Here is a 21373-nt window from a genome sequence, read left to right as displayed (position 1 = left end):
GTGCAGCTTTGCTACCGGGAATAGAAATGAAGGTTTATTGAGCTCTATTACACAAAGCTCATCATTGTTATCGATTTGTTTGGTGATTAATTTTTGCTCTGTCCTTTTTATCGCCCAGCACTATTACAAATATGTTAAATATTTTAAAATCCATCCAATTAGTTTACCCTGACTAAGTATTAATGTGCATTCATTCATTGTAAGTACTTATCCAGTTCAGGGTCGCAGTGGGTCTGGAGCATACCTGGAATCACTGGGTGCAAGGCAGGAACACACCCTGGAGGGAGTCGTCAGTCCTTCACAGGGCGACACACTCACACACGGACACTTTTGAGTCGCCAATTCACCTACCAACATGTGTTTATGGACCGTGGGAGGAAACCAGGGCAGCTGAAGAAAACCCAGAGAGACACAGGGAGAACACCACTCTCACAGACTGTCGGGACTTGAACCCACAAACCCAGAACCCTGGAGTTGTGTGACAGCAACACTACCTGTGCTGCCCAGTGTTAATGTTTACAAAGTATATTACAAATGCATAATTTACAAGAAAAAAATAGCGAAACAAAAAAAAGTTTTTAATATATATTTTATTTACATTTAAAAGATATTCCAGGGCTTCCACTGAAATGTTGTTTCCAGAATACTAACATGAAGAGGCTGTGAAAATTAAGCAGTGGTACACATTTTGTCATGTTTTTGATGTTTTAGATTTTGGTGAAAATGTTGCAAGGTAAGGTCTCCTTCGTCTCAAACGTTGATCTGCCATTCCTTCGTCTTTGATATATCCTGATAAATACATAATTACTTAAGTTTAACATGTGCACATTGCTTAGGTTTAAAACAATTATATACAATTACTTTAAAAATTCCATAATTATACTTCCATAATATATTCAGAATTCCCAGTGTTAAACAATTATACTGATGCAGCTGCTTGAAGTAAAACCCTGAAGTGGCCAGATTTCCTGCTTAGCTTTCAAATAAAAACCAAACACTATGGATAGAGATTAGTCTCAAAATACTTTACAAATGTGTAAATGTTAATCCACAAATTAAACACAAGTCACACATATGTTTCACTGTTTACAAATAAACACATCCCAATCTGTGTCTCACAGTGTGCAGTCTGTAGCTACAAATACAGTTACATGTTTTTGGTTTTCAGATATATCACAATTTTATGTGCAAATAAATACGTTTGTTTAAATTTACATTGAATATATTTGTAAAGTCTAAGTCTCGAAGTTAAAATGTATTTGTAAATTGTTTAATCTGCGTTTGTGGATCAAGTCACTCACGTGTTTTCTGTGACGTGCATTTGTTCATTTCCTCTGTTCGCCACTAGGTGGAACTGTTGTTTCCCCCGGTGTCTCAGGACTGACCCGTTTCTCTCAGGGCCGCAGGGAAACAACCCCCTGTAGGCGGGACTATAACTCCATTGGCTGCCACAGTAAATGATAGACAGCTAACTCTGGCTGCTGATTGGCTAAATAAAAGTGATGACCAATGAGAAGCTCATTCTGTTTCGGAGCCGTGGTGTATCTGCCCCTCCCTCCGGCTGAGAGACAGCATATGTCTGAAACAAATCACCTGTTTTAGCAATCCAATCTCAAAATTCCGAAACGTATCAGTCCAATAAGCAACACGGTTTTAGTCCAAATACGGGATGATTTTAACGGCACTCGTCTGCAGCGAAATTAGGGAAGTTCCGCTGGATTTTAACGTCGTTAAATTTAGGACACCTTCAAAAGCGTTCCAATGTGATCCCCCACTCCTGACTGTCTGTGATATGAAGCTGAATTCATCGGCTTGGGGGCTTTTTGTTCGAACTTCCACATGAAATGTTGCGCAAATGTCCTAAACCAACAGTGCGACCTAGCGGTGGCTTTTCGCCTGCTGGCCACATTTGTGGATCAAGCTGCATTTGTATTTGGATCCGGTGAAATGCGAGAGGAAAGTCTCAAAATCCAAAAACCCGCGAGAGGAAAGGAGCAAATGCACGTCACGGAAAACTCGTGAGTGACTTGATCCACAAACGCAGATTCTACATTTTACAAATAAATTTTAAATTCGAGACTTCGACTTTACAAATATATTTAATGTAAATTTATACAAATGTATTTATTTTCGCATACAAGTATGATATATTTATAAAAACCAAAAACATGTATGTAGTTATGAATGTAACTGTATTTGTACAAATTGCAGACCGTGAGACACAGATTGGGACGTATTCATTTGTGAATAGTGAAACTATTTATTTGTGGATTAACATTTACGCATTTGTAAAGTATTTTGAGACTAATCTCTCTCCATACACCTCAAGCTCTAAACAAAAAACAAACAATCAAACAAATAAATAAATTTCTGTTCCCTAAAAGTGTAATAAATGCCTTCATTCTTCATTCTCTTATTCATGCACACACAAAAAAATGTCCAGGACATAATTTTTGCCTGTCTTTAATGATCTCAAGACAGCTTTTGAGGTATCAGGGTGTTTGAAACTGACATTTGGGGAAGGATTTTTTCTTTCTGGACATGAATTTGTCATATTATAAATAGGCCTGTCACAATTTTTACATAATTGTCATAGCAATGCTTATTTTAAGCTGATCATTCCTTTTTACTTTTTAAGAATTCCCACGTATGATTAAAACATATAAATTACAAAAAAAAAAAAAAAAAAACTTGTAAAAGACTTGTAGTTGACTTGGCCAACTTATGACATATTAAATGTCTTTAGCATCTTAATCTTTTTCTTTATAAACTCACAAGAGACACAGCAGTCTAGATGCAAAACTGTCATGTTTAGGTAAAATATACCTCTCTCCCTGCAAGTCTGAGTAGAAGGGAACCCCACTTCCCAGAAGTTGTCTGGGGTGGAAGGGGGAATGTATTGGAAACGATGCCGTGAGCAAGATGAGAGTTTCTTCTGTCTTTCTGGCACTGGCAGATCTGCATAATACTGTAACCAAAATGAAGCCACAGCAATTAAACAGTTATTGCTAATATTAACAAAGCTTTTTTTTTTTAACCTCACCTTAAATATATCCAATTCTCAGACATTTTTTATATTATTTGGATTGATAAATAATTAAAGGAGCAAACTGAAATACATTTACTGCACTCAGTCATAAATATCCAGGCTGTGTGATCATAGATTAAGGCAACTGTGTTTAAGATTAAGGCTATGTTTAAACACTGGCATCCCTAAGAGCAGTGCTGAAGCTAATATATTCACTTTGAAAAGGGCCCATTCCAAAACAGAGCTCTATTGGCGTTTTGGCCTGACATCCCACCCTCTATCCAATCACATTACAGTCAAAACCCACTGGGACGCCAGTACACACAATAGCTGACACAACATTGTGCCATTCAGTCGCTATGAACTAACAAAGCTAAGAGATAATGTTTGACATTCTACATGACCCAAAAAGGCTCCTTTAAAATGTGCCTTTCTAAAAATCTCCATGAAGAAACATTAGCCATGTGTTTGAAAGAGGGAGGAAGCTTAGAAGCAGCAAGACTATAAGACAGATTGTGTATTTTATATAAAAACCCGAGGAACAGCAATGATTGAACTGTGTTTTGTGTGTTTTATATAAAAAAGATGAATAACATGATTGATTTTAGTTTGTGTTTTAAACAATTTAAGAAATAAGAGTTGTGTTTAAAAAGCTCAACATATCTGCCTTTTTAAGGTGTAACTGGGATTTCAAGCTGGCAAACTCCACCAATATAAGTGTTTTACTAGTGTAGGTAGATGCATTAGTGATATGACGTACACTTGGTTCTATGTTTTAAATGGATAAAATCAGAGTATTTAAGTAAGTATATGGGGAATAATGCCAATAAAACCCATTAAAAGACCTACATGTGTGAATCCAAATTCTGGATAAAAAGCAAGGAGCTGCCTCATAAAATGGCAGCAGCTCTTTTATATTTTTTTGCCTTTCTACAACATAGGTACATCATCATCATCATCATTTTCTTCTCCGCTTCTCCATTTCAGGGTTGCGGTACATAGGTACATGTCTTAGTAAAATTAAACACCTTTCTATGTAAATAGGTTGAATATGGTTCAATCTTTTTAGCTAATACAGTCCAAAGTCTAAACTCGACTCTTGTTTGTTTGTTCACTTTTCCCTCAAACTAGTAATCTGGTCAAGCTTCGCCCTTTATTAACATCTTCAGTGATCCCCTTTGGCAAATTACTTCTCTGCATTTGACCCACCCGTGGCAGTAAACACACTAACTCAATTCTGTATCCTCAAGGCCACGGCTCTCCCCTGCTTGGTGTCAGTATACAGATTGCTCCTTTAATTGTTGTGTATGTTGTAAAGACTTGAGGAAAAACAAGAGCAAAGAGACCCTAGAGATGACCCAAGAACACTTGATTTTAAGAAATAAAATGAATTACTTACTGAATGTTTACTAATTGGTTAGAGTAAAACACGTGAGGTTTAAAGTGGCTGTGCGCAGCTATATTGAGTTTTATAAATACATTAACTCCACAAAATTTCTCCCCACCACAAAGACACATACTCAATGCGCAAGACAAACACACAAACATAGCATGTTTCTGTCTTATTGCCTATTATTCAGCTACGGTTCGCACTGAAGAGCTTACAGTTCTTTGGTTCCAGGTGGGAATTCCATGTGGGAATTTCTGGTTCACGAACCATTTAATGTCAGTGGAAACGGTTTCAAATTTAGTTCACAAACTGGAATGTGAAATATGGCTGAACTAACAACAGACTGTGTAGTAGCCCCACCTTAAGTTCTCTTTGTGAAATACAGCTGAACTAACAGTTCCTACTCGTGCATACTCGTTTCAAAATTATGAGACAGTCAGTCAGGGGAAATGCCTCTTCTAGGCCAGCCTGGTAGGTGGTCCAGCAAAAACAAACAAAAAACATCCAGTACTAATTTTTGAGGCTACATCAGAAGAGTAAACTTTAGCATAAAATAAATTCAACTTCTAGCTTTAAAAGCCAAAAGAATTACATGCAATATAAAAATAAGGTCCTCTACCTGAGCAGAATCAGAAATTACTTCAACTATTTTTGTTAATGTGTAAACACAATAAAACAGAACTAACCTAAACAACTGAGGACACACAAAGTTAGGTTTAAGGAGACAATAAGACCACACTCACAATTTCACATTCTTTGCATGTATGGCCTTGAAGCTTCCTTCTCTCATCTTTCTTACGCACAACTTCCACACAAGCAAAAGACCTGTTAAAAGTATACAAGAGAGAATGGAAGAATGGAACATGAGGCGGTGGTGTTGTCAGCAAGCTTACTGAAAATTTCTAGAAACAGCTCTCACCTCTCAGCAACTCCAGTGGCTTTATCTCCTGCTTGTGTGGGGGGTGTACAAAAACCTGTATAAAAGTAAATCTTAATAAAACTATAACAAGCAGACTACAGATTATTAGTAGTATTTCCATAACTGTGCCATATATGCAAGCACAATGGTCACCCTACCCCGTCTCAAATGTGCATTTACCTTTGATAATCCCTTCTTCCACTATTTCATTATCTTCCTCATCCTGTTTCTTATTTTGATCTTCTTCATCTTCATTCTCATTAATATGGTCAGGCTCCAAGGCAGACATCTCAGATTGAGGGCAGGACTCATACTCTCCATAGGCAGTGGTATCAAAAATATTTGCTAGGCTGTCATTAGCCTCCTGTCGTATTTCTTTGTGAACATAGAAAAAGAATAAGAACATTTAAATCTGGTTTTTAAAAAAGCTGATTTGGTAAATCTGTGGATGATTTAATTAATGAACAAAGCACAACAAAAATATTTTCAATGTTTAATTGAATTTATTTTGTAAATATAAACACATTTAAATATTTTATGCCTGCAACACACTCTACATAAGTTAAGACAGATGCAAGTTTAACACTATGTTTCATCACCTTTCTTTTTCATTACACTGTTTAATCATCATGAGAAATGAAAAACCAATTCAAGTTTTTTTAAGCGGAATTTTTGCTTAAAAATTCTGAATGAGTAAAGCTGCATAACTCTCCGTGATGTCATTGCCTAATTATCCTATTTTATGATGCACCATAAGAGGCAGTTTCAGTGGTTTCAGCTTTTCCCACACAGACATGGCTCTCCATAGAATGCTTACAAAACTTGCTGTGCCTGGCTTTTTTCAGCATGGTTAGCTAACCTTACTCAGTGTCACAGAACTATTCTGTTAGAGGATTTAAATGACATGGGTATCCGCGTATTGGCTTTTTATGCCTTTTGCTGCTCAAACATAGCTTTTCTGCAATGCAACTTTTATACAGCTGAGTAAAAAGTACCACCTCTCACTATATTCTTAAAAATGTATTATATGATGTATTATCGACTTGATTAAGATCTGGCCAGTCCAATCACATTTATATCTCGCCAGCCGTGGAGCTGCAGATGCACATTGGCTCTCTCTCCCTGAATCAGTGACACTTTCCCGTTCAAAATCAGTTTGTCTTCCGTGTCATATGTGTAATTCATTAGGTCTTTTTACTCCCTGAAACTGTCCATTCATCAATCACAAGGTTACAATAGAACCCATAGATTAGAGTCATGCACTGACTGTGCACTGACCCTACACTTCCCTCATTGTCTCTCAGAACCCTGCAGAGAGTAAGGTTGTAAACCCAAATTGTCTCCTGAACCCTTGCAGTTATCAAGACTTTTAATTCCACAGAGCAGGAAAGAACTGTTTCTCCTGAACCCTTCATATAGTTCTAAACACATAAAATTAATACACATTAACCATGTATTTTCCTTGGAGGAAAACAACAAAAACATACTGATAAAATATTGATATAAAACTGTCCACCAAATCTGAGTTATTATGTTGATTTTCAGCCCTTTCAGACATTTTCATTAATATCACTTCACAATATTAATTATGGTAAACGATAGATAAAGTATATGTTCTGTTTTAACTGTGTGATGTTAAGTGATGAGCAACAAACTATTTTTGGTTAGAAAGTCTGAGTAAATGCTCTCATATAATTATAATCAACTGTTATAATGTAATGCTTCAAAACATTTTGACATGCATTTTCTATAAAAACTTTCATTTTTATTTTGCCCCTGTCCCAACTTTGAGTGTGCTGCAAACTCAAAGTGTTTCTACATTATAAAAAAAAAAAAAACATGAAAAAATAATTACACCTGCCAATGATAAACAACAGAAATATTTACTGTTCCATTTAGTTAAATAAGTCTTCAAGAGAATTAACAAGTCATAGATTTAGTTTTATCATATTTTAAAAAAACATATAAGCTTTTCTGGGAAATGAGGTTTGAAGTAGTCTTACTGGACATGGGGGAGTACCACACATCTAAAATATATTTAACTTTATATTGCTATATTTATTGAAGAATAAAAAAACAGATGAAATACTCCAGTTGTTTATCTGACAACAAATTACAAGGCCAGTCATCAACAGCTGCATAATTACAAACCAGGATTAATTAAATTACAATTTTTTGAAGGAATCCATCAGATAAATGGCACTTACTGCAGGTTTTGGTGTCTGTGATCCTGTCTTTCATATTCATTCCAGTCTGCTTTTGGTTCATTACCAGCATACTATGGCTCACATATGTGCAGTCCATGTCCAATATCTGTGGATGTACTCTAGGCTTGGGAACAGAACATGTTAAAATGTTTACTCCAAAAATTGGCATGCCATGTTTGACAGATCTGTAAAGGGCCTGTGCAATAGGGTAACTTCAAGCTGGTGTTCCGAAAAACCAAGCTGCGGCATTATTTGGAGTGAGCCCTAGTACCATCTCCAAATTGAAGGCCAAGTTCCATATAAAGGGGGATGTCAGAGACAGGCCGTGAAGTGGGCGTCCCAAGAAGACAACACCCCAAGAAGATTGTTTAGGTTCCGTAGGCTGTCATCTACAGATTTGCAGTCAAGGTTGGCGGGACAATATGGCCAGACAATACGGAACAGACTGCACGCAGTCAATCTCTGGTCTCATCGGGCTGCCAGGAGGCCTGCCATGACTGCCCTTCGCTGTCAGGTCCATTTGCACTGAGTACAAGCAGCGAACGCTATGTTGATTGCTGCACATATAGAGTAACATCTTTTGATGGAGGCAGTGTGATGTGTGGGTATCTCCCTCACTGGAAAAACGATCATTGGAAGCAATCTCAATGCAGAGAGATATTGAGATGAAATTCTGCAACCAGTGACAATCCAATATCTCCACAGTCTGGGACCAAAATCTATCCTCCAAGATGACAACGCTCGCCTCACAGAGCAGGATTTATCAGAGACTACCTTCAGAATTTAGGAGTGAAGAGGATGGAATGACCTGCCATCTCCTGATCTCAACCCCACTGAACATTTGTGGGATCAGCCTGCGTATGCTGTTTGTGCCAGGGTAACCAACACAACCACGATGGCTGACTTGCGACAAATGCAGAAGAATGGGATGCCATTCCACAGCATTGTGTGACCAGGCTGGTGACCAGCATGAGGAGAAGATGCCAGGCTGTTGTGGCTGCGTATGGTTCTTCCACACGCTACTGATGCTCCTGTTTGTTGAATGAATAAAGATTGTTAAATTGCCAAAATGTCTTGTTTCTTCAAATTTCAATCATCCAGTCCACCAAACGAGTCAATGGCAGAATAAGCTGTTTGGCATTGGCAGAGAGGATTTGGCAATTTTTTTCATGGGTGAAGCCCAAAAAATTCTATTCGGGGCAGCCCTAATACTTGCACCGAGAAACTTAATTTAAACTGTAGTAAAATTACCCCTTTAAATATGAAATCACTTCACCGTAGGGTTTTTGAGTTATGAGTGTTTGTCCAGCACCAAGGAGGGTCCCAGGCAGATTTCAAAGTACTTTTTGACCATGTGAGCACACCTTTCTTTAAAAGGTTTGTATGTGTTTACACTGTCATAATAAAAACAATTCTTGCTCAATCTGCACAGTTGTTACACCAAATCAATTCTTTCTCATACAATGTGATTAGTTTTGCAGTGTGTGGTACGTTTTTCATAGAGTGCTTGTTCAAACAGGACACGATCCCCTCATAGGAAAATTACAGCGGAACATTCCGGAACATGACATTTAACTGCCAGTCTCACAGACACTCATAGACAATACACACAGACTCATACACATAGAGCCTAATGCATAAGGCACTGACTTAAGGATGCCCTGGATAAATGTGCCTGGATTTATAAGGTGGAATGTGAAATTCCAGCAGCATTTTATTGAACATGGTAATCTAAATATAATGGGGGTCTTTTTAAGGTGGTAGGGCTTTTTAAGGTGTCCGTTTATTTGTCATTTACTTAATGTAGAAGACTAAATAAAATGGCTGATTTTTTTAAGGTGGCATAATGTCATAATTTTAATGTGGAAGTCTAATTTAAATCACTGTTTTAAATGTGGATCTTTAAGGTGTTACTTTTATTCATGTGACCATTTTGATGAAGTGGTCGTTTGCTTAATATGGAAGCCTAAATAAACTAGCTGTATTTTTTAAGGGGGAATTGAGGTGTTTTTCTTTTTCTTTTTTTTTTAAATGTGGCCTGCAAAATATAATGAAGGCCTTTTTAAGGAGGTATTTATTTTAATGTGACAGTTTTTATGAAGTGGTCACTTACTTAAGGTGATTTTATTTATGTGGATTTTTTTAAAGATGGTGTTCATTATATATTGCCATTCTATTTCAAGTTTTAATGGTTATTTGAAGTGGTTATTTAATTACGGTGGAATTCTAATTTAATCACTGTTGTTTAAGATGGAATTATTTTTGATGTGGTGTTTAAATATATTGGTAGTCTTTTTATGGTTTCAAAGTTTATTTCAAGTGGTTATTTAAATAATTTAATGTGGATGTCTAAATAATATAGCAGTTGTTTAAGGTGGAATTTTAAATATATTGACAGTCTTTATAAGCTGGCAGTATTTTAAGTGTAGTATTGGACTGATTGCTCTTCAGATTTAACCTCAGCTATTAAGCAGTATATAACCTAAATATAGAAATTAATTAAATATTATAAATGTAAATATATTTTTTAAGTAAATTTAAATATTAAACATTTTAATAAATTAAAAGAATAATGATGTTCAATGCAAAATACTATAGTGAACTAGAGGGGGAATGTTCATGAACGAACTTTGAATTTGGCTTGTCACATATTGCTATCATTGTTGCAATGTCAGTTTATATACTATTTAAAGTTAATATTGTAAAAAAATCTATCCAATACTACCTTTAAAATACCACCTGCTTTAAAAGATATAGAGGCAGCCAATATATTTTGGCTGCCTCCTTAATAAAAGTCCCACGTTAAACAAAATGCCCATTTAGGAATTTCCCTCAAGTAAATTACCAATTCAAATAATTCTTAAAACCTTAAAAATTACCTTTACCTTATTTTTACTGACACCTTAAAAAAAAGAGCATTTAAATTAGACTTAGTAAATGACTACTACATAGAAACAGACATATTAGAAAAATACCACATTAAATAGTCTCCCATTATATTTTGCAGGCCACCTTTTTAAAAATTCCACATAAAAAAATCAGCCATTATATTTTGGCTTCCACCTTAAGTAAATGACCACTTCATAGAAGCAATCACATTAAAACAAATACCACCTTAAAAAGTCTCCCATTATATTTTGCAGGCCAATTAAAAAATATATCAGCCATTTTATTTAGGCTGTTCAGTATAATTTGGTAGTCTTTTTAAGGTTTTTATTTCGGTTTTTGAGGTGGCCATTTATTTAATGTGGAAGTCTAATTTAAAAGGTGGAATTTTTTAAGATGGCAGTAAAAATATATTGATTTTTTTAAGGATTTAAGGTTTGTTTGAAGTGGTCATTTATTTAATGTGGAAATCCAAATTAAAGGCCTTTTTTAAGGCGACGGTCAAAATATATTGGCTGTACTTTAAGTTTTTTTGAAGTTGTCATTTTAAGGTTGAAGTCCAAATAAAATGGTCTTCTTAATGTGGAATTTTTTAAATGTGGAGTTCAAAATATCTTTTCGACGTTTTAAATGTTATTTGAGGTGGATATTTATTTAAGGTGGACATTTAAATAAAATGGATATTTGCTTAAACTGCATTTTTATTAAGGTGGGGGAAATACTACTTAAGGTTTTAAGGGTTATTTGAAGTTTTCTTTTGTTTAATGCGCATGTCTAAATGAAAATGCTGTTTTTATTTTTAATGTGGAATTTTAAAAATGTGTTTATAATATATTGACAGTCTTTTCAAGCTGGCGGTATTTAATTGGATAGATAGTTTTACAAATTTAACCTTATAGCTATTAAGAAGCATATAAGCTAATTCTGCAATAATGCAATGATATAGATTCATTACAAACAGAGTGATCTATTTCAAGTGTTTATTTCTTATTATGTTGATGATTATGTCTTACAGACAAAGAAAATTTGAATAATCAACACAACACCTGCAGAGGGTTCCTAAGCCTTTAAATTGGTCTCTTAGTATGGTTCAGTAGGCTAAACAATAATGGGGAAGACAGCTGGCTTGACAGGTGTCCAGAAGCAGTTATTGACACCCCCCTGCTGTATCCAAGCATTTTAATGGAAAGTTGAGTGGAAGGAAAAAGTGTGGTAGAAAAATGTTCACAAGCAACAGGGATAACCAAATTGAAAGGATTGTCAAGAAAAATCCATTCAAAAATTTTGGGGAGACTCACAAGCACTGCTTGAGTCAGTGCTTCAAGAGCCACCAGAATCTGGAGGAAGAGTGGACAGGCACACAACCAAGCTGCTGGAGGGTTGCTAGTTCAATTCACAGGACCGGCAAGGAAAATTCAGTCATTGCTTAAGTGCCCTTGAGGAAGGCACCTAACCCTCAAACTGCTCCCCAGGTGGCCCCCTGCTCTTGTTGTGTGTGTGTTCATCACTCCTAGTGCTCACTGGTGTATACACTGCTATGGATGATGAAAAAGAGTTTAAAGTAATGGCAAAATGCAAGTGTGGTCAAAGCAGTTGTGACTGCAGCCTACCTCACTGGCGCCATCTTGTATGAAAAGTATCAATAAAGTCAGGGTGATGGTATCAATGTGAATGACAAACTGACTAAATATTTATCTGTGACAGTACGGAAAACAATAAAACTACTAATTATAATATAATTAATTACTATTTTTATAATCAATTATGTGCTGCAACCAATGTTAAATAAGAACTGTCAGTCATGGCAATGCATTAAAATGCCCAAAATCAAAAGTTAAGGAAGATAAAGGAAATCACAAAGTAAAAGTTTGTAGCACATTACCTCTGGGTGATGAGAGCTTTCTGTATCAAACTGCGACAGCACAGCTCCTGGATCCAGACTCCAGCTTTGATCTATTTAAAAAAAAAAAAAAAAAAAAAAAAAAAGGTAAATGCTATAACAGTTAAGACACTCATAGACAGTTAATAACAGTTAATCTAGATCAAGAAAACTGACCAACCAAAAATACAAATAATTAAAGTCATTTCAAAGTAGACGTGCCAAGATTTTAAAACAAACAAACAAACAAAAAAAAAACCAGTTGGGTGTATATGGTAGAGGATATAACTATTTTCACAATTTGAGTTTCTTCAAATAGATTTCTCATTTGTCATCTCTGTTGGTTAGAAATGTTATGCTCTGCCTCTGGAAATCGGACAAGGACAGCAAACAAGGGGGGGGGACAAGCACTATGAAAATAACTCACCAACCTCCTATAAAGATTATGGTCTGAGTCTAGACTTCCCACCAAACCCCACCCCAAAGAATCTTACATTAACACACACAGTAAACTAATAAAAACAAAAACTTACAAACGTGTGTAAATCTGGTCTCCTCAATCGATGAGTCAGTTCCACTGTGTCAATTCCACACTCATTTTCTTACAGAGTATAGCTACAGGGTTTGGACAATGAAACTGAAATGAAAACACCTGGTTTTACACCACAATAATTTATTAGTATGGTGTAGGGCCTACTTTTGCGGCCAAAACAGCGTCAATTCGTCTTGAGAATGACATATACAAGTCCTGCACAGTGGTCAGAGGGATTTTAAGCCGTTCTTCTTGCAGGATAGTGGCCAGGTCACTACGTGATGCTGGTGGAGGAAAACGTTTCCTGACTCGCTCCTCCAAAACATCACAAAGTGGCTCAATAATATTTAGATCTGGTGACTGTGCAGGCCATGGGAGATGTTCAACTTCACTTTCATGTTCATCAAACCAATCTTTCACCAGTCATGCTGTGTGTATTGGTGCATTGTCATCCTGATACACGGCACCGCCTTCAGGAAACAATGTTTGAACCATTGGATGCACATGGTTCTTCAGAATGGTTCGGTAGTCCTCTGGGCATGCAACAGTTTGGGTGGTACACTTCTTTGGGGCTTCTCCACACTGTAACTCTAATGCAGGTTTCACATTGTCCACAACCCAAGATTTGCGCTCCTTGCACCATTGAAACCGACGTTTGGCATTGGCATGAGTGACCAAAGATTTGGCTATTGCAGCCCGGCCCTGTATATTGACACTGTGGAGCTCCCGATGGACAGTTCTGGTGGAAACAGGAGAGTTGAGGTGCACATTTAAATTCTGCCGTGATTTTAGGTTTTTTGGATACAATCCGAGTTAGCACCTGAACATCCCTTTCAGACAGCTTCCTATTTCGTTGGATGTGTTTTGTCCTTCTTGGTGGTATGCTGACATTACCCTGGATACCGTGGCTCTTGATACATCACAAAGACTTGCTGTCTTGGTCACAGATGCAACAGCAAGACGTGCACCAACAATTTGTCCTCTTGTGAACTCTGGTATGTCACACAATGTTGTGTGCATTGCAATATTTTGAGCAAAACTGTGTTCTTACCCTGCTAATTGAACCTTCACACACTGCTCTTACTGGTGCAATGAGCAATTAATGAAGATTGGCCACCAGGCTGGTCCAATTTAGCCATGAAACCTCCCACACTAAAATGACAAGTGTTTCAGTTTCATTGTCCAACCCCTGTATATAACAAAGAAATCTGATTTATTCTTTGTCCATAAACAGATACCAAACTGTAGATGGCTAATTTACGGCTTTGTGAATGAAAGTGATTGTGTTAGTAATTACAGCAAAGTTTATGTACAGCAACATTAAGAAAGTAAAATAAAGTTTTAATTATGTTAACACATGATAAAAATTTCTAAAGATCTTTAAGGCCTTTCTTCATGTATGCCATTAAATACTATTGAGGGGTTCGATCCCTAGTGAAAACTTTGTCAGAGAGCACAATCAGTCTTGCACTTCTGGGTGGGCTAGATAGCTCCACCATCTTTTTAGATCACTATATTCAAAGGGAAACTGTCACCTCAAATAACAGATTTGAGCACTTTGTGTTATCCTCTGGCTTCTTAGGCTGTTTTGTGACATTGTATTAGCAGCAGATTAAAAAGAAGCAGTGGTTTGACCTCATGTCTTAAAGATAGTACATGATCACCCCACCCTCACATAACTGGTGTCAGTGTGAGTGATTTGAGGAAATTGGTTAAGGTCAAGAAATTAATTCAAAAGAATTGTTTATGACTAATATACAGCTTGAGTAATTCCATAAACTTGCAGGAAGAAAAACAAAACCTTCTAGTGGAGCAGGGTAACTCCTAATAACTAAATACAATGTATTAATTTATTAACTGTTTTAAAAACACAGTTGAGATCCCTGCATGTGACATGACTGACTGTGACTGATTACATTCATAAATAATTTCTGTGTTGTAAAGCCAATAAATTACTGTGCCAATCTTATCATTAGATCTGAGTATTCTGAATTCATCCAAACCTCCATTCAAACTTACCATCAAAGCTACAATTCTGACTCTGCAAAGGACTCTCGCATGAAGTATATGGAGAAAGATTATCTGATTTATCTTCTTGTGGCTCCCAACTGTTGATTTCATGGAGTTCCTTGAAAGGCAACTAGTTTCAAAAAAGAACACTGACAAACATCAAAACACAGATACTGAACTAATCTACAATCAGCAATACTGTTAAAAATTAAAAAGTTAAAACTAATCCTTCATTACTACACAAAACCTAAGACTTTTTGTTTACCTGCAGATTAGTCTGTTTCTGGGAAGTCACTGGCCACTCACGGTTCTTGCCAATGCTAGGCTCTTTATTCCCTTGACAACTGCCAGATGAGGGAGAGATGTTTTTTTGTTTTGGAGAGTTGTAGGCTTTGGAGACACTGACATTTGTTTTACTTGCTGTCAATGGTAATCTGGAAAAAGAGGAAATTCAGTAATTCTGCATTGTCTTTGATTTAATCACATCATAATTCAATATAGTTGTATAGCTGACAATTAGACTGCAGTTATCAAAATTGGTAAAGTTCATTCATTCATGGAAATGTGTACATACATATTTGTGTCCTCTTCTTTCTGTGCATGTTCAGTTACAACATGTTTCAAATTTTGAGTGCCCTGAAGTAAAGAAAAACTTGATATTGAATGAAAATTCCAACACATTTTCCCATGAAATGTATATTATGGAAAAATATAAATCTCTTAGAATGACACAGCAAAACGGATATGACATGCCATGTTTAGATCCAAAAAGGTACAACTACCCTGTTCATAAGGGAAAAAAATATATATACTGTATTGTTTTTGGAGAGAAACAAAACCTTTAATAAACTGAAAATGTACAGCAATTGAAAATATAACAATATCTATATTCATCAAATGATAAAATCAATAGTAAATAATGGAAAGAATGGAATGTCTGAGGTACCTCATAATTGACATCAAGACGGCATGTTTCCGCAACAAAATTTCTGCCATTAATCATGGTATTGCCCCCTGAAAGTATTAATCAACATAAAATGGGGCATTTAATAAGGCAATAGCAAAGTAACCTTGAGCAATTATACACGAGAGGGAGCGCTATAGATCAGTACACCAGTGCCAATATCTCACATTATAGCATGAACCTCGAGGGTACTATTGCAATTATACCACAGTTCATTATCGCCATTTATTATTAGGTTTTAAGATAAAGAAGACAGTGAAAATTATTTGTTTGTTTATCAACCTTCTGCAAGGTAGGCCTTCTAATCCATCACACATTCCCTTTCAACAAACTCTAGATATTTAACTTGTGCAAAGTTGGACCCAGTTCAGGATTTCAGAACTTTGGTCATGTCCAGCGAGCTGGTCCGTGTTATCACCAGATTTGTTGGGAAACAAGGCTGCATTATACAAAGCTGCTCTCTCTCATAACCAGGACAGAACCAGAGATAAACGCATTAAGTCAATAAAATGTCATGGTTTAACCAATGTTTACAGTAGATTCAGATTGTAGTGATATATATATGAAATACATTAAAGAATGCCAAGGTCTCTCTGTTTAAGTTAAAAGCAAGTATTTTGGAGTATCGCTCCAGAGCCGTGCTGCTGAGCTGGTGAACGAGAGCAGCGGAGAAAAGAGACGTGCCTCGACTTGACTTAAACACAATCACAGAAACCACATTGACATAGGTTAAATGTATTTTGCGGAGTGATAACTGAAGAACTTCGGTCAGAGTGTCATTAGCACTCCTGGAACGTCACTCAGCCAATCACATTGCAGGGCTGGAACTAACTGTAGTATAATAAATTCTATAGTTCTTAGACTGTTTTTAAATAGTCATAATTTCTGCTCTTAAACAGCAAATGCCTGTTAACCAATTCTTCTTATTTCCTTTCTAGAAGACAGTTACTTACTTTTAACACTCATCAAATCCAGATCACACGTCTCTGGGACAAGTACAGGTAAACCACTGCAGTTTGACAGCATTAACATTTCTCCTTTCTGGATATCTAGAGAACAAAATGGCTAAGTGTAAGTGTATTAAGCTTCTATTTATTTGTCTCTGTCCCAGTTGCTCAAATATTTTGGCAATGCTTGGTATAATTTTTGACTGGAAACAAGCAAACAAAAAGAACTAACCAGGCAGAGGCTGTGAAAATGGTCGCTCTGCATACTGGACATGGCTGTGATCTCTCTTACGCTTCAACTTGCGGGAAACAGGAAAAGACATGGGCTGCAGCGGAGAGTCTGGGATCATGCCTTCTTCTGGCTCGGACAATGTCGACTGCTGTACTCTAAGCATGCACACACATAGAAACACTCACTCATGGAGAAAAAAAATGTATTTGTGCACAAGAAGGTTCTTGTCCATTTACTTACCCATGTGCCCGTATTTGCTCCAGTTCCAAAATAAGCTTTCTGTTCTGCTCTTTCAGAATGTCTCTCTCAGCCTCTGCACATAAAGAATTTTTTTAACACAGCGCTCAAGGCATAGGAAATTTAAGAGCAGAATGGGGACATACTTTGCCTTGCATTGGTTTATGTGTGTGTGTGTGTGTGTGTGTGTGTGTGTATTTTACTTTTTTATTTTAAATGTATTTGATTAGTTGCTACATTTATTATTATACTTTATTTTTTCTATATTTATTTATTCATTCATTGGTCTATTTTAAGTTTGTTTCAGGTCATTTCTAACTGTACATTCATTGTCTGTAACCACTTATCCTCTTCAGGGTTGTGGTGGGTCCGGAGCCTACACGGAATCACTGGCCCGGAACGCACCCTGGAGGTCCCTACAGACACTTTTGTGGAGCCTATCCACCTACCAATGTGTATTTTTGGACTATGGGAGGAAACAAGAACACTCGAAGGAAACCCACGCAAACACAGGGAGAACACACAAAAGCCCTCAGCTTGAGACGACAACCCCAGGACCCTGGAGCTGTGTGACAGCAACACTGCCTACTATGCCACCATGCAGCCCCTAACTGTACATATTGTTATTTATTTATTTATTTATATAAGCGGAGCTTAAAACACTTAAAATCCCTGCCAAGGGAGGCTGATACAAAGATGGGAGCCTAATCAACCTTCACAGGAATATGTAAACCATTAATGGGTCCTACGTTATAAACAAGACAATTATGGGAAATGTAATGAAAGTAGGGCTCTGGTATTCGATCCAGTGCAAATAATTTTTTTTTGGGTCGAGGAGTTTAAATGACCAGCGCTAAGCACTTCTAGTCACTTCTAAGGCAAAAAGATTATGATGATGCATGCCTTTTACTTCAACACTTCCGTACACTCAATTCATAATTCATATGTACACAGTATGGTACTGAACTGATAAGTTTTGTCTTTATGGACTATTTAAAGTCATTTTACTTCATGTGTGGTGAATGCCGTCATTAATACCATTAATAGTCATTCATAGACTATTGTAAGGAGTTTTGGCAAACAGCTTTCTGCTTAACCCCAGTGAATGAATTAGTTCTTTCATGCACACAAATTAGAGAAAATATGAGCACTAATTGAAAATTGTTCACTCAAATTAATATTTATTCTTACCCATGGCCTAGGGTTGTGCGGTATAACGATAATACCGTATACCGCGTTTTTTAAAAATGTGGACGGTTTCCCAAAATGAGGGCGGTATTTATGACGTGTGCGCATTGTGTCAAATTTCGGTTCTGTGTCTTTAAAAGTCTGCTAAAATGTTCATGTACATTTAAGAGAGCCAGAAAAAACACAAGCCCAGCAGCCCATTTAGCATGGATAATATGGCTTTATCCTAAAAATGTGTGTTTTGAGCCTCAGTTTTCTGAAAAATCTGCTGTAATATGCTAAACCACAAGTGCCCATTAGTGCCAGCTGTGCTTCTAAACAGTACACTGTTTTATTTAGCTTATTTTCAAACTTTTCTGTTCCTTCGGCACCAGTTGCTGAAATTTGTTCTCTCAGAAACGGGTTTTTATCGTCAACATGTGTGTCTGTGTGCACTGTCGGGCTGTGTTTAGCTAAATTCACTCAAATTTGTATATTGATATAATATATATTAATATGATATAAGGCTCAGCGCAGCCTGACACAGCACCCCCTCCCCATGGCAATACCGTATACCGTGATAATATTTTGAGACGTTAAGACGGTCTGAAAAATGTGGATACCGCCCATCCCTACCATGGCCAGTCCCAGCTCCTTAACTAACATTTAAAAACAAATTGACTTCACTACAATACAATGTATAAAGTACTTACTAATTAACTACTTACTGAGTTCACTGATCAATGACAGATTATTCTCATTTTCAAAGTCAGCTTTTTTTTCCTTCAGCAGCTTTCCATTCTCTCTGCAGTGATGACAAGGTCCAGACTGTAATCTAGCAGAAAAACAATAACATTTTTTTCCCATACACATATATTGAAATGGACTTCATATTTCATGAGAAGTATTAAGCTAAGCCCTGGAATATATACCATTTGAACTGAAATTTGTTATTCAAGGAAAATTCTAATGATACTTAGTTAATTACAATACATCAAGCATGCGCAGTGGTTTCCTTCTTGAGAAGTATTAATAAAATTTATTCTGTGGAATAGTGTTATGTGCAAATATTGTATAACATATTGGGAATACATACTGCTATGTACATATTGTTACATTAACTGTTCATGCAAAGTGAATATTTTTAACAAGTGAACTTGATTACTGTACCTGTCATTTAAAACTCTAACAGATTCTTGGAGGGTTTTTTGTTGCTTGCGTAAATCCTGATTCCTGTTAAAAAACTCCTCTAATTTTTGTGCATCGCTAATGAAAAAGAAGCCAGAGAAATTCATACTGTTAAAATGGGAGGAGACAAGAAGTTATGTTTTCAATTCACTGATTCAATCAAAAGATTGCTTGAATTGTGACAAGAGATCATTGACAAGAGTTCTGCAAGACATTCTACCAGTCTTTTGCTTCAAAGACTAAAGGTTTCTGGTTATAACTGCTAGGTAAACTGATATGTTAATCTATATGACTTCAAAAAATAAGTAAAGTCTTATCATGATACTAACTTTCAGACAAACAGAGTTAATTTTCATATCATCATGACAAACAATGCATGTGAATACAAAACCTAAAACAAACTAAATGAAATGGTAAATCACTTAAACTATACTGAAAATAATATTAAGGCAAGATTTTATATGTTAAAACTGAGAAATTGATTCCAGCAACACATTCCAAAAAAAATGAATAAATAAAAATTAAATAATAATTTGGGACCACTGTGTTGCATCACACCTAATTTAAAAAAAACTGTAAACATTTGGGAACTGAGAAGATCAATTGCTGTAGCTTTGAAAGTGAAATGTTTTCCCATTCTTGCCTGTTATTGTAGAGTCTACAATTCAGGGTCTCCATTATATATAACCTAGTTTAGCATCCCAAATCTTTCATTAAGTGTGCATGCACAATGCAAGTTTTAAAAATTGCTCAGTATCGCCATGTGAGCAGTCACACTAGTCAAAGCAACTGGATTTGGAGTGAAATTTGCTCAGGCAAATTACAGATTCCCTAGTGTGACTACACCCTTTAACCAGCTCAGGCCCACCCAGAGATGGCAGTTGTATTTCTTAAGTATTTTTACGTACTGTGGTGTGGAAAAGTGTTTTTTTTTTGTTTTTTTTTGCATGCGTGTCACATGGACAACACAAGGAAATACAAATGGAGTTTTTAAATTAAGGTTTTTATTATTAAGGGAGAAAAAAATATCCAAACCTACATGGTCCTGTGTGAAAGTGTTTGCCCCCTAAACCCAATAACTGGTTGGGCCACACTTAGCAGCAATAACTGCTCTCAAGCATTTGCGGTAATTTGCAATGAGTCTTTACCAGCTGTGGAGGAATTTTGGCCCATTCTGCTTTGCAGAACTGTTGTAATTCAGCCACACTGGAGGGTTTTTGAGCATGAACCGCCTTTTTAATCTCAATAGGATTCAGGTCAGGACTTTCACTAGGCCACTCCAAAGTTTCACTTTGTTTTCCTTCAGCCATTCAGAGCTGGACTTGCTGATGTGTTTTGGATCATTGTCCTGCTGCAGAACCCAAGTTTGTTTCAGCTTGAGGTTATGGACAGATGGTCGGAATTCATGGTTCAATTTATCACAGCAAGTCTTCCACGTCCTTGAAGCACCAAAACAGCCCCAAACCATCACATTACCACCATCATATTTTACTGTAGGTATGGCACGGTGGCGCAGCAGGTAGCATCGCAGTCACCCAGCTCCAGGGACCTGGAGGTTTGTTCACAGTCCCTCTCCATGTGACCGTCTGTGTGGAGTTTGGTGTGTTCTCCCCATGGGTTTCCACCGGGTGCTCTGGTTTCCTCCCACATGCTGGCAGGTGGATTGGTGAATTAAAAAGTGTCTGTAGGTGTGAGTGTGTGAATGAATGTGTGTGTGTTGCCCTGTGAAGGACTGGTGCACCCTCCAGGCTGGGTTCCTGCCTTGCACCCAATGATTCCAGGTAGGC

At 36.8% G+C, this 21373-nt stretch overlaps 1 protein-coding gene across 6 annotated transcripts in view; it reads right to left on the bottom strand.

Moving 5' to 3' along the window:
- Positions 1-572: 572 nt before the first annotated feature.
- The window catches only part of rbbp8 (retinoblastoma binding protein 8), a 29932-nt gene continuing 9131 nt past the window's right edge, over positions 573-21373 (bottom strand). For 5 of the 6 annotated variants that reach the window (XM_066683375.1, XM_066683372.1, XM_066683377.1 and 2 more), the window contains 16 exons: positions 19569-19664; positions 19127-19233; positions 17235-17307; positions 16995-17149; positions 16769-16864; positions 15798-15865; positions 15426-15487; positions 15117-15285; positions 14861-14981; positions 12313-12383; positions 7545-7668; positions 5518-5712; positions 5338-5392; positions 5162-5243; positions 2827-2968; positions 573-789 (listed from right to left, as the gene is read on the bottom strand). In XM_066683375.1, the coding sequence (XP_066539472.1) occupies positions 692-789; positions 2827-2968; positions 5162-5243; positions 5338-5392; positions 5518-5712; positions 7545-7668; positions 12313-12383; positions 14861-14981; positions 15117-15285; positions 15426-15487; positions 15798-15865; positions 16769-16864; positions 16995-17149; positions 17235-17307; positions 19127-19233; positions 19569-19664 (1714 nt within the window). In that variant the 3' untranslated portion in view covers positions 573-691. The remainder of the gene's footprint in view (positions 790-2826; positions 2969-5161; positions 5244-5337; positions 5393-5517; positions 5713-7544; positions 7669-12312; positions 12384-14860; positions 14982-15116; positions 15286-15425; positions 15488-15797; positions 15866-16768; positions 16865-16994; positions 17150-17234; positions 17308-19126; positions 19234-19568; positions 19665-21373) is intronic. The other variant, XM_066683378.1, reaches the window with a different exon arrangement.

The sequence above is a fragment of the Hoplias malabaricus genome, chromosome 10 (genome assembly GCF_029633855.1).
Source record: "Hoplias malabaricus isolate fHopMal1 chromosome 10, fHopMal1.hap1, whole genome shotgun sequence".
In the NCBI taxonomy this organism is placed as follows: Eukaryota; Metazoa; Chordata; class Actinopteri; order Characiformes; family Erythrinidae; genus Hoplias; species Hoplias malabaricus.
The sequence above is the reverse complement of the archived record's forward strand: the minus strand, read 5'-3'. Positions and strand labels throughout refer to the sequence as shown.